Below are 16,154 nucleotides of genomic sequence, written 5' to 3' on the forward strand. Positions count from 1 at the left end.
TCTCGTCCACTACCTTAAGAAGAATGACTTATGATATGGTCTAATTCCTCTTTGCCTTACATAGAGATGTTCCTGGAAATTCCTTGTTCACTTTACTATTTTTGCTTATTGCTTGCGCTAGGTAATTATGCAGGCACTGAGAGGAGGGTGTTTCAGGGTCAGGGAACAGAAGTAGCAAGACGGAAGATTGAGTTGAAAAGGGAGTGCAGAGTGGAGACTCAAAGCCCATTGGTAGCCAACCGGACACCCCTTACTGAAGGGTTGTGGGAGGAGATGAACCAGGCAGGGTGCAGGGCAGCAACAATGAAACATAACTTTACTCTAGTTCTTAAATACCCCCTGCCCCCATACTATCATGATCCCAATTCTACCTTACAAATCTGGCTAGACCAGAGGATGTACATAGGCACAGATAGCAACTGGAAACACAGGGAATCCAGGACAGATGACTCCTTCAGGACCAGTGGTGAGAGTGACGAGGCCTGGAGGGTGGAGGGAATGTGGGGTTGAAAGGGGTAACTGATTACAAGAATCTACGAATAGCCTCCTCCCTGGGGCAAGGACAGCAGATAAGAAGGCAGGGGGAGGCGTCAGACAGTGTAATATATGTCAAAATAATAATTTATGAATGATGAAGGGTTCATAAGGTACGGGGGAGTGGGGAGGGAGGGAAAATGAGCAGTAGATATCAAGGGCTCAAGTAGAAGGCAAATGTTTTGAGAATGATGATGGCAACAAATGTACATATGTTCTTGACACAATGGATGTATGTATGGATTGTGATAAGAATTGTATGAGCCCCCAATAAAATGATTTTTTTAAGTGTAGTAATGCTTACTAACCAGTGTCAGTAGTATTAGACTAAGAAAAATACCAGGATTTTGGTAATATTAATTTATTGGAATTCTATAAGATAAAAAACTGGAATTATAAATACTGTTTGGAGAAGTGTTATAAGATTTTTTGCCAAGATTCTAGAAAGAACTTCTTAAATAAATTTTAAAATGTGTTCCATAAACCAACTAGTGAATTATGTGTTGAACTGCTTATTCCAAGGTCAGCAGTGTGAACTCACCAGCCACTCCCTGGGAGAAAGATGAGACTTTCTGCGCCCATTAAGATTTACAGCATTTGAAACCCAGAGTGGCTTTTCTATTCACCCCTCTAGGGTCTCTATGAGGCCGGATTGATTCAATGTCAGGGTGTTTGATTATTTTATTTATTTATTTATAAGTATAACCAACAAAAAGTACTTTTAAGCTTTCAAAAACCTTGAAATGTTTTGGCTGAAAATTATTATATACATTAGATATGTAGATTTATAGACGCATGTCAAGATGGCTCTTAATGAGCTTTCATTTTGTTGGATAGGATTAAGAGTAACATTGTATCATGGCATGACTTCTTAGATGGGCTTTAGGAAGGACAAGAGTTAAATAATTTTCTTAATATAAAATGCCACATGTGACAGAAATATCAGAATACTTATATCCCTATACATCGCATACACTTACTTAGTTCTTGTTTATGTTACATTTTCATACTTTGTATTGCTCACATTTGGTTTATGGTTCATTTGTTACTCTTTTTGGCTGCCCTTTCACCAAAAAGATGAGTAAGTAGAGCATAAGGAAATAAGGAAATGAGAGAGGATTAAATAAAATTATCTGATGACATCCAGAGTTCATTTTTCAAAGTGTACTTCCTTTTCAGCCTTTTAAAATTTGTATTTTGGTTCTGGATTTTGTCGTGTTCCTATACTGCACCATACTATAGTTCACATAATTCCCATTGTTAAGACATTGAGGTTTTATGGTTTTAATAAAAATCTTGAATTAACAATGCTAGTTAAAATAAAAGTCAAATCACTATTATATCTTTCCTCATTAGGGAGTTCTGGGAAATCGTTCATTCATTTACAGATGAGCAGAAAAGACTGTTCTTACAGTTTACAACTGGCACAGACAGAGCCCCAGTGGGAGGACTCGGCAAATTAAAGATGATCATAGCAAAAAACGGCCCTGACACAGAAAGGTAATTATGATAACATATGAAAACTTAACAGCAGTGTGAAAAATGCCCTTGTACTTTTTGGTGGAAATTTGGAAATTGTGTGAAACATTAGTTCAAAGAATATTTTTGTTAATATTGTTTCAAAAAACCATACTCACTGCCAGACTGTCAGTGTTTATGGGAGGAGAAAACAACTGCCAACCATGCGGATCACAGTCCAATACGTAGCCACTATACCTCCAGGGTTTGAGGAGGTATAGTTTAAAATATTATGATATTCATAATGGTTTGGACTTTTAGTCTGGTTTATTCAACTTGGAATTCAGAATTGTTCACTGAAAGCCACATTACTCAGTAATGTATGGGGATGTAGTGGTTATGTATTGTAATGTTACATGATGAAACACTCTCCAATTGTGTATTCTTGCCATTTGCATTCTCTCTCTACTAATATAACCTAATATTTTTGATGAGTAGGGGCCAGCCATGCACAATAGCATATTTAATGGCTAAAATGTATATTTCCACTAATTTTCTATGTTATTTTATACATAATAGTACAAATTTAAGTATATTACTGTCAAATCATGTACATGATCATACTGCTCTTAATATTTTTAATAAACATTAAAGAATGCAGACTTTGAAATCTTGAAAATATGGGTTTAAATATTATCTTTGCCATAACTAAGTTACTTAACCTTTCAATGAATTTTAACTATAAAATGAAGATACTAGGTATGGATTGTAATAAGAGTTGTGAGAGCCCCCAATAAAATGATGCTTTAATTGAAAAAAGGAAAAAGATACTGATTCTACTCTGTAGATTTAAGTATATTTAGCTAAATGAGCTACACAGTTTAAGTACCTAAAACATTATCTAGTATGGAGTAATAACAGTTTATGTGTTAAAAAACAGTGTTTTTTTTAAATTTATGTTGATTCTGCATTTTTCTGTACCTGCAGGATGTTTCAGCTATACATATCATGTAAAAATAAGGTTATTTTAACGCTGTCTTATGTCCTGTGACTTATTTTCCTGTTTCTCCCTCCCCACCCCCTTTTCGTTTTGTTTTATCAATTTAGGTTACCTACATCTCATACTTGCTTTAATGTCCTTTTACTTCCGGAATACTCAAGCAAAGAAAAACTTAAAGAGAGACTGCTGAAGGCCATCACATATGCCAAAGGATTTGGCATGCTGTAAAAAAGAAAGAAAGAAAGCAAAAGCAAAGCAAATTTAAAAAAAAATAAGAAGAAAGGGGGGGAAGAAAAGGTAATTTTAATAAACATAATGAGGGATAAAATTTGTGGTGATGGTGTCCCAGTACAAAAAGGCTATATGAGAGGGAACCACAGTAGTCATCTGTGTCTGTGCCTCCCTTCTGTACTGGGGACATAGGGGCTGGAACAGCAGATGTAAGCTGTTTGTGTGAACAAATTGTGTGTGTGTGTGTGTGCGTGCGTGCGTGCGTGTGTGTGTGTGAAAGTATTACATACTCTTTCACTTGTGTGTACAGAGAGGTTTTTCTGAATATTTATTTTAAGGATGAAATCACTTTTGCTTGTGTTTATTACTGCTTGAAGTTGAGCCTTTTTTGAGTATTTAAAAAATAATTATACCAACAAAACTACTCTCCCAAGGAAAATATTGCCATCATTTGTAGACTGTAACCTTCAAGTATGTGCTATTTTTTGTCCCTTTGTCTAATTCAAATCAGGAATTGTATTAAAAAAAGAAAACAATTTGCTTTTGAAACTTGAAGTCTTGGAAACAGTGTGATGCATTTGCTGCTGTTCTAGCCCCCAAAGAGCTTTCTGTGCAAATTCTTGAGAATCAATAAAGACGGAAGGGAGAACTTGGAATGTTTAACTGCAGCCCTCTGAACTTTACTTAACAACAGCACAACAAATTAAAAGCTCATGCCACAGTGTGTTGTCTTCATGTGTCTTGCAGTGAACAGTTTCTGTAACTAACCCTCTTACCTAGTATATGAAAGGACAGGGATTATTTTTGTTATTGTTGTTTTAAGTTTACTGGGGAAAGTGCATTTGCCTGTTGAAGAAAGTTAGGCTGTTTGTTCTTTTCATTATAAACAAAAAGCATGTGAAAGTGCACTTAACTAACTTTTCAAATGATTTGTTACCTGGATTTTAAATAGACAATCCAAAGTCTTCCCTTCTTGTTGCCATCATCTCCTCTGTCAGCGTTTTACAAGGCACGTGAATCAGTGTTGCAACATAATGGAAAGGATAGCTACTGTGCCTTCGTTTTACTTAGTCATACAACACACAAACGTGGAAAAAATGGAGCTATTACTCTTCAAATCTATTTACATTGTATACACCCAAAGATAAATTTCAAAACATGTTAAAAGATAACTTTCGTGTACTATTGAAAAGTACCAAAAATAGGTTTAAATTACTGGACGTTCAGAATTAAGTAGTTTCCCCTTTCCTAGTCTTATGTATCTGTGATGTTAATTTCTTTTATTGCAATCTAAAATAAAAGGATTATGTATTTTTAACTAAGGAAAGACATAGTGATATATCTTTTTTGTTACAAGCAACAGCCAAAGTGCTGAGCAAGCTTATGCCTTGTTGATTGTTTTAACTTGCAGATCAACCTGATGATTTCTTTGAGATTAGCATGGAAAATATAGCTTTCAAATGAATGGAGTAGAAAAAAATGTTTTTCAGGATTATTTTAATAAATTATTTTAGTAATTGAGACAGAATGTTGTGTACCTTAGTGCTAAATAAAACTGACATTTTCACCATAATTTAGTGGGAAAAGAAGACTGCTTTCTTTGCTAAAGTAATATGGTTTCTCGTAGACCAGTCTTAGAGCACTATTAAGGTATGTACCATCCCCTTGATGCCAGGGACCCTCATCCATTATGCCTCTTAATGTGTAATGAAAGGACAGCATAAACAAGTACTCTGGGGATATTTTATATAATAAATTTGTGAAGAAATTGATACTCTAGTTCTTTTCTCAAGTTTGCTTACTATATTGCTGAAAATACATATGAAAATTTTTGGGTGGTAAGTATAAGTTATTATTCACATCACAAAGTGTTGAAATTATATTTCATTGAAATAGTTACAAATTAAATCTACCCTTAAATTTATTTTAATAGAACAAGACTTCAGTGTGCCAGACTAGCTGTTTACAGTTGCTTATCTGGGGAATATTACTCCTTTTCTGTATCATTACAACTTCTTTATTAGTTTTATTTTTTTCTTTACTAGTTTTAACAAAAATGTCACTGCATAGTATCTTAAAACATTAGAAATTTTGACCGTGATGATTACTCCCTCTATTCCAAGTTGTCATATTTTTAAAATGTCTTTTTGCCCATATGTTCTTTTACTTACTTTGTTTTTCTCTGCATCAGTCCACAGTCTCTAGGTGGGTGTGGGAGTACATAAACTAAAGTAATTGGTTTTCAAATAAAATTTAAAACTTGATTTTACATTTTATGATTATGTAAAAGTTTTAAACATACAGCACAAAAGCACAGCTAGCTGCCACATTTTTCTGGAGTCTATCAACTCTTAACACATCACTTGAGTGTCCTGTTGTATGCTACTTTCCTGGGCTATGGATAAAATCCAGTGCCAATTTTAGTTTTAAGTTTTTCCATAAATACATTGGGGGAAAAAAACTTTAACATCCCAGATGGGACACCATGATGTTATGTATCCCTGCTGCATGCAGTAATCTGTGAATAGCTCTCCTTGCAGGCATGCTGGAACTTCAGGTTCTTTATGGAGATTTTACTCAAGAATCTCACATTGTCAGAGGAACAAATGTTTATCCAAGGCTACTCTATCTGGGATCTGTTTACCTTAAAAATATGTTCCAAGCTTCCACTGTCCTATAGGGATGATATCCTCCTCAGCCTTTTCCTTAGCCAACTGAGAACCTGAAGTATAACAGTTCCCTCTTTTATCTCTCCTCCTCTGTGTATGGGGGAGGATGTTAACAAGTCTTCCCTGTACTTGCATGATGATGGGGTTATCTGGTCGGTTTCTGAGAAATGACTGCTAATCACTGCTGCCACTGAAACTTCACAAAAGTACTGATAACAAAATTGCCATAATCCGGAGCTCTTGTCTTTAACCTTGATAGCACTCTGAAGTTGAGTTGTACTTCTCTGATTGCTGAGGGTTTTGTTTTTATCTTAATTGTGCCTTCCATATCTAGACTTGGGATGTTTTATAATCATTTCACTTACAGTTTTTTCTCTGCTTGTCCAAATTTGCTGGGCAACTACCTATTACTTAATATTCTTGAAAAAATTATTAAGACCTTTATTTTCTGATTTTTCTCTACTTTTTAATTATCTTATTTTGTTGAAACATGGTCTTGCTACTTTTAGCAACTATTTAAAAACTTGTACTCCCTTAAGTGAGTCTAGTGACACACAAAGGTCTTACTCCATAGAAGTAAGAAGGTCCCTTTTCCCCTTTGGGTCACCCTCTTCTGTGTCTCCACCCAGCACCTTAAATTTCTCAAGACCAATTTTTAAGCCATCCCTTTCATAAAGACTGCTTTGTCACCCAAAGGTCCTCTGTAACCCCTTGGAAACCCCCATTTCAGTGGTGGCGCAGCATGGTAGTGCATACTTCAGAAGTAAGGAGCCACAGGTTCTTTTATGGAGTTATAGGAGCCACCCTCAAGATTCCATCCCCCTTTCAGTGCTTTGTTTATGGCCCTTCTGCTTAAAATATGTCAAAACTTAAAGTTTGAAAAACATTACATGGAGGGCAAGCAAATCCTATATACTGTCTAATCCAGGGTTCCTCAAACTTTTTTTTTTAATTTTATTTTATTATTATTTTTTTCCCAATGGCTTATCTTTTTTTTACATTTTATTTTATTTATTTTTTTTAATTTTAACAATTTATTGGGGCTCATACAATTCTTATCACAGTTCATACATATACATACATCAATTGTATAAAGCACATCTGTACAGTCTTTGCCCTAATCATTTTTTTCTCCTCTTTTCTTCTTTTACATTTTATTAGGGACTCATACAACTCTTATCACCATCCATACATATACATACATCAATTGTATAAAGCACATCCATACATTCCCTGCCCCAATCATTCTCAAGGCATTTGCTCTCCACTTAAGCCCCTTGCATCAGGTCCTCTTTTTTTTTTCCCCTCCCTCCCCTTTCCCCCCTCCCTCATGTGTCCTTGGTAATTTATACCTCGTTATTTTGTCATATCTTGCCCTATCCGGAGTCTCCCTTCCCCCCTTCTCTGCTGTCCCTCTCCCAGGGAAGAGGTCACATGTGGATCCTTGTAATCAGTTCCCCCTTTCCAACCCACTCACCCTCCACTCTCCCAGCATCGTCCCTCACACCCTTGGTCCTGAAGGTATCATCCACCCTGGATTCCCTGTACCTCCAGCCCTCATATGTACCAGTGTACAGCCTCTGTGCTATCCAGGCCTGCAAGGTAGAATTCGGATCATGGTAGTTGGGGGGGAGGAAGCATCCAGGATCTGGGGGAATATACCATAATAAATGAAGGGGGAAGTGCAGAGTGGAGACCCAAGGCCCAAGTGTCGGCCAATGGAGATCCCCTCATAGAGGCGTTTAGGAGAGGAGATGGGTTAATTAGGGTGCGAGGTAGTACAGATGAAGAACACAGCTTTCCCTCAAACGTTTTAAACAGAGGGCCAGTTCACTCCCTCAGACCCGTTGGAGGGCTGGACTATAGTTTTCAAAAAAAACCAAAACTGAACAAATTCCTATACACACTGTACATTATCTTATTTTGAAGTAAAAAACAAAACCGGGCAAAAACACATGGTGGCCTGGATAAATATCCTCAGCAAGCCACATGTGGCCTGCGGGCTGTAGTTTGAGGACCCCTGATTCTGTAGGTGCATTCTTGCATTTACCATGTCAGCACTTGAATAAAAACAGCCATCATGCAATAGGATGATAGTAAAGTTTTTTCATTATAGGCCCTCTGCCTCCTTGAACACTCTTCCCACTCTCTGCTGCCAGTCCAGTAAAAATATATATATTTGAATGTCTGATAGCTGAAGAAACTTGGTTCCTCATAAAGAAACTTCCTAGAATCACTTGCTCTGTTATTGCAACCCCCAATGCGAACCATCCAAGCGAAGGTAATAAAAGAACAAGCTCTTGAGAGCAAGATTCATTTTTGACTACACTGCCCTGCCCCACCTTTGTGCTCTAGCAGTCAGGATCCTAGACAGCCCGTTCCTTTATGGATTCTCTTTCCCTTTCTCCCCAGGTCGGGAAGAGCTAGTACTTTGTTTCCTCCCACTATTTCCAGTTACTGACCAAGAATCAGTGTTCATCCTAAGAATTCTATATCCATTGAAAGTCATTCCCCTAAAATACTCCTATCTGTAAGCCCTTGGCAATTACTGATTTACTTTCTGTCTATGGATTTGCCTGTTATGGACAGTTCATATAAGTCTTACCCACAGAGCACAATATATGAGGGGGTATCTCCCACCCTTATCCCCCTCCAAAAAAAACAATTGCACTGGACAAAGCAGAGCTTTCGTAGTATGCATTTTCTCCTGCTAGGTGAACACTGAGTTAGTGCACCCAGTGGCATTGCCTGGGAAAGTTCTCTTTCTGGTCACAGTTTATTTTTTTCATAAAAGCAGTTTCACTTAAACCACCTTTTTGGGGTAATCTATTTAAGAGAGAAGCGTGCCGCTCTGAAATTTTATTTCCTGCTTAAGAATGCTGCATAAACTGTTGTGATGTTGAACACAGCTTACAGAGCGCTACGGGGAAAACTCAGTGTTTACGAGTGGTTTTCTCATTTCAAAAAAGGTGAAATGTCGATTGATGGCAAACCTTTTTCTGATTATCAGCTTCCTGAAAGGACAACTAGTGCATTTAGAGTAGTTCATTCCAACAGGTCAGACTGTTAATCAAGCTTTCTATTTAGAGGTTCTGAAAAGAAGACATAACTGCAACAAAAAGGCCTGATTTGTGGCAGACACGGACTTTGCCACCACGACAATGTACCTGCTCATGCAGCCATCTCAGTGTGCCAGTTTTGGGCAAAAAACAGCATGCCTCTCTTGCCCCATGAACTTTACTCACTTGACCTCGCTATGTACAACTTTTTTTTTTTTTTTGCAAATGAAGAGGGACATGACAGAAGAGATGAAGAAAAATCAAGGGAGTTGCTGTCAGCCATCCAAACAGATGAGCTTGTAAAATGTTTCCAAGAGTGGAATCATAGATTCAACAAATGTATTAAGTATAATGGAGGGTACTTTGAAGCTTGTTTTGTAAAAATAAATACATAGCTTGGGGGGCCTGGGAGTTTGTTTTTTTTGCGGGGGGTACCCCATCGTATTTGCTTTTTATGTATTTTGATGTCTGGATAATATTTATATACTATTTCCATTCAACTGAAGACTTGAGTGTCTGCTTTTTGGTTATTATGAATTTTGTATGAATATAAGTTTTCCTCTATCCTGGGAGTGGGATTATCTGTCTGCATTTAATGGTAGTTTGAGGACCTTCCTGACTTGCCCAGTACATCCCACTGTTAAGTGTAAAGAGGTGCCTCATTATCATTTTGATTTGTATTTCCCTAATGCTGACTGTGAGGGTCGGTGTTACATTCTGTTGTACATGGAAGACATCTAACAACCTTCTTGATGGCATATAATAATGACAAATGCTAATGATAGTGGGGGAATATGCACTTGCTTATCAGCCATTTGGTGTTTCTTTTTTAATTTCATTTGTGTTTCTTGAGAAATGTCAGATCACTATTCTGTTTTAAAATTTGGGTTATCTGTATATTATGGAGTTCTTTATATGAAGGTGTAAGTTAATTGAAACACTCCAAATCAAACATAGATTGATAAAACTCATATCCTGGTGAAATAGCCAAATGGCAGCGGAAAACCGTATACCCTAGCTTGTGCATTCTTTCCAAAGATCGGGACATTTTTAAAACGCCGTGGGACGCAGGAAAAATTTTTAAAAATTGGGATGTCTGGTCACCTTAAGCAGAAAGTAGAGGGGCAGAGGGACAAGTTACCAGTTTCTCCCTTGTAAAAAGGCCACACTCCCTAAAGGTAGCATTAAACTGCAGTCTGACAGTTTACATTCCACCCCTATACTTAAATAGGAATTAAAAATAAATTCAAGCGAACTTAGTTATCTACCACAGAGCCCCAACTACTTCAGATATCTCTGGTTTATGTATGTCTCTCACTTTAGAAACAGTTTATGAAAAAGATCATTCCCCAGGGTCATAAGGTAGTTGTTGATCACATTCCCCAGGGTCATAAGGTTGATCAGTAGTGTCATTAATTTAGTCAATGGTAGAGAATTTAAAACGCTGTTGAGAAAAGGAGATTATACAAATATGGGCCAGGTTCAGATCACAAAACGTGAATTGTACAAATTAAACTCAGGTGATTGGATACTACAGGAACAAGGGGGGGTTCGGTGATAGGGCAAAACTTTCAATAATTTATTTTTAAATATATTCTCCACTTTTTGAAATTCTGCTTTTCCCACTTAGCTTGTACAAAAGACCCACGTTACTACTTGTTTTAACTCAACAAAAGAATTCCCAAGAGGAGTTTTGCATTTATGAAAAGAATGGAAAAAATCAAAAGAGCCTTCAACATTTATTTTGCACCAAAAAGCTGTCGCCAAGCTCCTTCACTGGGAACTACACTGTCCGTACATTACTTCTACTTCACATAAGTTATATATCATGTGATTCCTGCTTTTGGTAGATGTTAACTGTTATTTCAGGTTTTATTTTTGATAGGATTTTCCCATGTAATTACATCTTTACACCATTTCATCTCTGAAAGGTTGCAACAAAATACTGTTTTTGAAAAGTATTAATTTTGTATCCTGCAACTTTGTTCAACTCTATTAGTGCTCATAATTTCCCCCTTAGGACTTGCTATCTTCAAGATGATATAATCTTGGAGCAGAACTAATTTTCACTTTTTTCTTTCCCATCTGAATTACAGGCCCCTTCCCGCCCCCTGCTTTCCTTGGCTAGAACTTGTAGTGCAACATTAAATAGTGCAAGACCAGATGTCATTGGTCTTAGCCGCTCACCATTAGTTGTGATATTGTTCACCATTTGCATTTAGCCATTCACCATTAATTGTGATATTAGAGTGTTTATCATAAAAGCTATGAATTTGTCATACCCCTTTTCTACATTAAACCTTGATAATTTATTATTTTGTCATACCTTACACTGTCCGACATCACCCTTCACCCACTTTTCTGTTGTCCATCCCCCAGGGAGTAGGTTTTATGTAGATCCTTGTCATCGGTTTCCTCTTTCTACCCCAACCTCCCTCTACCCTCCTGGTGTTACCACTCTCACCACTGGCCCTGAAGGGATCATCTGTCCTGGATTCCCTGTGTTTCCAGTTCCTATCTGTACCAGTGTACATCCTCTGGTCTAGCTGGATTTGCAAGGTAGAATTGGGATCATGATAGTATGGGTGGGGTGGGAGGAAGCATTTAGGAATTAAAGGAAAGTTGTATGTTTTATCATTGCTTCACTTCACCCTGACTGGCTTGTATCCTCCCTGAGACCCTACTGTAAGGGGATGTCCAGTGCCCACAGATGGGCTTTGGGTCTCCAATATGATTTTTTGTTCTTTGATGCCTGATAACCGATCCCTTCGACACCTTGTGGTCATATAGCCTGGTGTACTTCTATGTGGGCTTTGTTGGTTCTGAGCTAGATGGTCACTTGTTTATCTTCAAGTCTTTTCGACCTCAGATGCTATTATCTTTTGGTAGTCAGGCACCATCAGCTTTCTTCACCATATTTGTTTATGCACCCATTTGTCTTCAGCGATTGTGTCAGAAAGGTGAGCATCACGGAATGCCAGTTTAATAGAACAAATTGTTCTTGCATTGAGGAAGTACTTGAGTGGAGGCCCAATGTCTTCCTGCTGCCTTAATACTAAACCTATAAATATATGCATGTAGATCTATTTCCCCATCATCATATATAAATATATTTCCATATGCACATGCCTGTATTTAGACCTCTATAAATGCGCTTTGCCTCCTAGTTCTTTCCTCTTTCTTTTTAATTTACTCATCCCACTATCATGCTCAGCCTTCATTTGAGTTCAGTAATTGCTCTCAGTTACATTGCCCTAGGTTACGCCCTACTAGGCCTCTCACACCCTCCCTGCCACTGGTTTTGGTTCACTTATTGTTCGCTGGCATTTTTCCTACTGACAAAATTGTAACTGTTCAAGTCAGGTTTCTGCCTTTGGTCTTCTATCATCACTCTTCCAAGCACTCTGTTTAGTGATCACCTTCCTCCCATCCCTCAATTTTAGATAGGGGAGTTCTCCGGAGGCTGATTTCTTATTTTTCTGTAAATGAATCTTTGCCTCCCACTCTCACTCATTGACTTCTGGACATTGGATTCTCACAATTTAGGCTCTGATGATAATCCCTCCTTTGATTTTGGATATATGGATTACACTATTTCAGTGACTGATGATGGTGTGCTTCTTCCATGTGGACTTAGTTGATATCTCACTTTGATGGCTATTGCTTGGACACAAGCTTTTAAAACCCTAGATGCTATATAGATCTGATAGGCAGGCCCCATCTAAATTCTTTGCCATATTTTGCTATAGCACCCATATCTTCTGTGTTCCCTTCCTGAGGGTGAGTATTGAGCAGGGCCGTAGTGTAAAACTAATTGTTGTTCTAACTTGGAGTTGGTATTTAGTATACCCCAAAGCCCATTTCTGAATCTATGCCTTTTTTCTTTTAATTTATTGCTACTTGGGAGTTAATACATGTGTCATATCATTTCATATTTCAATCATATCGAGCAGAATTGTACATTTCCTTCTGTAATCACTCCCCAAACATACTTTTCCTTCCGGGACATCGTTGGGAGACATTTTGAAGTGCACCATGCCTCCTCTGTGTGTGTGCTGTACTCTGGTAGCTTGCATGTTGGTGTGATACTGTGAGCTATGGCATTACTGTTTCATATGCCAGTAAGAGTACAGGTTTTAGGAGAGCTTCCAGAATAAGACAGACTAGAAAGAAGGAATCGAATATTTCTGAGAAATTAGCCACTAAAAACCTTATGAATAGCAATGAAACTATTGGAGAGAGTTCCCTTTGGCTGGAAGCCACTCAAGACTGACTGGGCAAGAGCTGCTTCCTCAAGGGAGTGGAAATTATGACGTGGGCGGAGCAAAGCTTTCAAGACATCCATCTGGCTGAGCCCACAAGCCTTCGTGCCAGGCCCCACTCCCAATCTTCCAAGCCCACCACCCACACCTGGCCAGCCCCTCAGATCCAGGCTTCTCTGGCAGTCCCTGCCACCTCCGTCACTGACCAGGCAGGCTACAGACCTGAAAGGGGCAGGCGACTGCGGCCAGCACAGATCCTGTCAGTGCTGTCCACACGTCTGCAGGCCACCCAGGCATCTCACACTGCCTGCCAAACATCTGGCAGGTTCCCCAAGGCCCCACCCCCATTGCCGCAGGGATTGCCAACTTCTATGGAGTTCCAGGACATGCAGCAGGCCCAAGTCCTGGCCTAGGAGGCCTCACAGACACCAGCTAACTTCTGGCACTCTGTCAGATATTACCAGAGGTTCAAGTGGAGCTGCCATTTCAGGGGGCCCCATCCTACCTGAAGGTTCCACAAATACAACTTCCTACCCAGCAGGCCTAGCCTTTGGGCCAGCAAGTAGAGCTGCTACCCCTACAGCTCCAGCCCACTTGGCAAGCCCCAGCCTGGAGCCATCAGGCACAGCACACAGCCTAACATGGGCTTGGCTAAACCCCTGCTGACACATCCATCCTGGGAACCTAGGGACCCCTCAAAGGAATGCAGAATCTCTATGAAGGAATGCAGGGGTCCTTTAAAGGACCACATGATCTTTGCTACCACTTTTTTTACCCTACAGGCAATTTCAACTGTCAGGGCACACCTGCCAACTAGGGAAACCTTGCTTGCCACATTAGAGACCTCTACTGCCACCTCAAGGGTCTTTTTAGTGATGCCCCAGATCCACTTTGCCTCTCCAATTGCCTTTAAAGATTCATCTGCTGTGTCAGACCCTGAAAGCACAGTCACTTGCTTTACAGGAATCAATGCCTATGCAGAAGCCTGACTACTGTTTCCTGTTTTTTTACCCTCAACCTAACTCCATTGCTTAAAAGGGAGCAGAAATCTTTTTGGTGATGCCAGGAGCTCACCCCAGGCAACAGTGACCAGTGATGTGGCCTTGTAGAACCATCAACAGCTCTGCTCAGGCAAACATGCCTGGCAAAAGAAACATTTGAATGTCCAAGAAGACTAGTGGTCACATGTTGCCCCAAGTCCCTGGGACAATTTGAACTTGAGAGACTGGGAGGTCCCAAGCACCTCCCATGGCCAGAATGGCTGGGAAGGTCCTCATACCTCCAGAATCTTGAGTAGCTGGGAAGAGTCGAAGTGCCCCCAAACCTTGACGGTCATGAATCTCTGGGGAGGCTCTGGCAAATTCTGGTCTGTGATCTTATACTAGGTCCCAGGTATCTCTCAGGGACTTGGTACCACACAGGATGAGACCAGGTTGGAGACTCAGACATTGTCTCCCTTGGATGAAAGAGTCCATGCTTTGAGGAAGTTCCTCTTGGTCAAGGTCCACACCAAGGTGCCCATCAAGTTCTCAGAGATAGTGAAAATCATCTGATAATATAAAAAGGAACTCTTGGATATCATCAACCGACCCAATTATAAGCTAAAGTGTGCCCTTGGCTGGAAATGGAAGGAAATTGGTGAACACAAAACAAAAACACTCTTCTGTTATCAACCAGCTTAAACCAGTGCTAATGCCAGTGATCACAATAGCAGTGCCCCTGCCCACTAGTGAGGCATAGCTGATACTCATTTTGACCCTTTACTGGAACCCACTGCTAAGTGGTGGGGACATTTTCTTCCTGGTGTTTGTTTCACTTGTTTACGTTTGGGTTTTTACATTGGTTTTGCAACTCCCAAAGCTTTGTGCTCTTTAGTGCAGGATTGGTTTCAATTGGCTACTCTTCTACTAGGCAGTCTTGCATTTACATTTTTAAGTGAGATCAGTGGGTTCTTGTTTCATGTTAAAATCATTGTTTTGTTATCAGAACTGTATGTTAGTATGAATTGAGAAGCTATCCATCTCAGGCAGGTACAGAATATGTTGTATTGAAATAGACTTTTCTCTGGAAGTTAATGTGGTTCACCAGTAAAATTTGTCTACAGAAAAGAAATGTCTATATCTATCTATACATATGTACACACATATGTACTTTCAGCTTAAAACTGATATTCCTCGTCTTTATTGTAAATTGTATTCTAGATGATGGGAACCACACAGTAGACACGAATGACATTCTGACTATGAATGATAGTAATAATCACAGGGATGAAACTACTTTCCAAGGAGATGACTGCACTTATAACGATGGGTGATGAAACAAGAAAAGCTAGTGGTTAACGGGTTATATAACTCAGGCAACATCTTATAAGTTGGTGAGGCTGTATCAAGAAAGTGTTAAATACTTCATAAATTATTTTAATAAGCTCTCTGAATAAGTATTATTATTTCAATATTTAGATGAGGATCCAAGGATCAAGATGTTGAAAATTTTTTGCATGTATCCAACAAGACTCCCAATTCACTCTCATTAAGTTGATCCCAACTGATAATGAGTCTATAGGACAGAGTCGAACTGCATGGATTTCTGAGGCTTTCTAAATTTTAAGGGGAGAAGAAAGCCTCATCTTTGCAGAGTGGCTGATGGCTTCGAACTGGCTGACCTTGTAGCTATCAGTTCAACTTGTAACTCGCCCCGTCACCAGAGCACCTTTTTATAAAAGGAAGCAGTGGTTTTACCAGGCATGCCACTCTAATGAGGAAAATGATGGATGAAGCACTTGGGTGTCCACCTGCGTGTCCAGCAGCTGAGAAATTTGGGGTTTCAAAGGAGAACCAGAGTTGAAATTTGGAGTTACGTTTTTTATTATTATACTGATAAGACTGGGCATTTTGCATGGAGCCGTGGGGAAATCAGGCCTTAATAACCAGCTAATTATAGC

At 39.2% G+C, this 16,154-nt stretch overlaps 1 protein-coding gene across 2 annotated transcripts in view; it reads left to right on the forward strand.

Annotated features, from left to right (window-relative positions):
• UBE3A (ubiquitin protein ligase E3A) overlaps nucleotides 1–4,995 on the forward strand; it is a 137,638-nt gene extending 132,643 nt beyond the window's left edge. For both annotated transcript variants that reach the window (XM_075557959.1, XM_075557960.1), the window contains 2 exons: nucleotides 1,891–2,034; nucleotides 3,100–4,995. In XM_075557959.1, the coding sequence (XP_075414074.1) occupies nucleotides 1,891–2,034; nucleotides 3,100–3,220 (265 nt within the window). In that variant the 3' untranslated portion in view covers nucleotides 3,221–4,995. The remainder of the gene's footprint in view (nucleotides 1–1,890; nucleotides 2,035–3,099) is intronic.
• Nucleotides 4,996–16,154: the final 11,159 nt, after the last annotated feature.

Source organism: Tenrec ecaudatus, chromosome 9 (assembly GCF_050624435.1).
Source record: "Tenrec ecaudatus isolate mTenEca1 chromosome 9, mTenEca1.hap1, whole genome shotgun sequence".
In the NCBI taxonomy this organism is placed as follows: domain Eukaryota; kingdom Metazoa; phylum Chordata; class Mammalia; order Afrosoricida; family Tenrecidae; genus Tenrec; species Tenrec ecaudatus.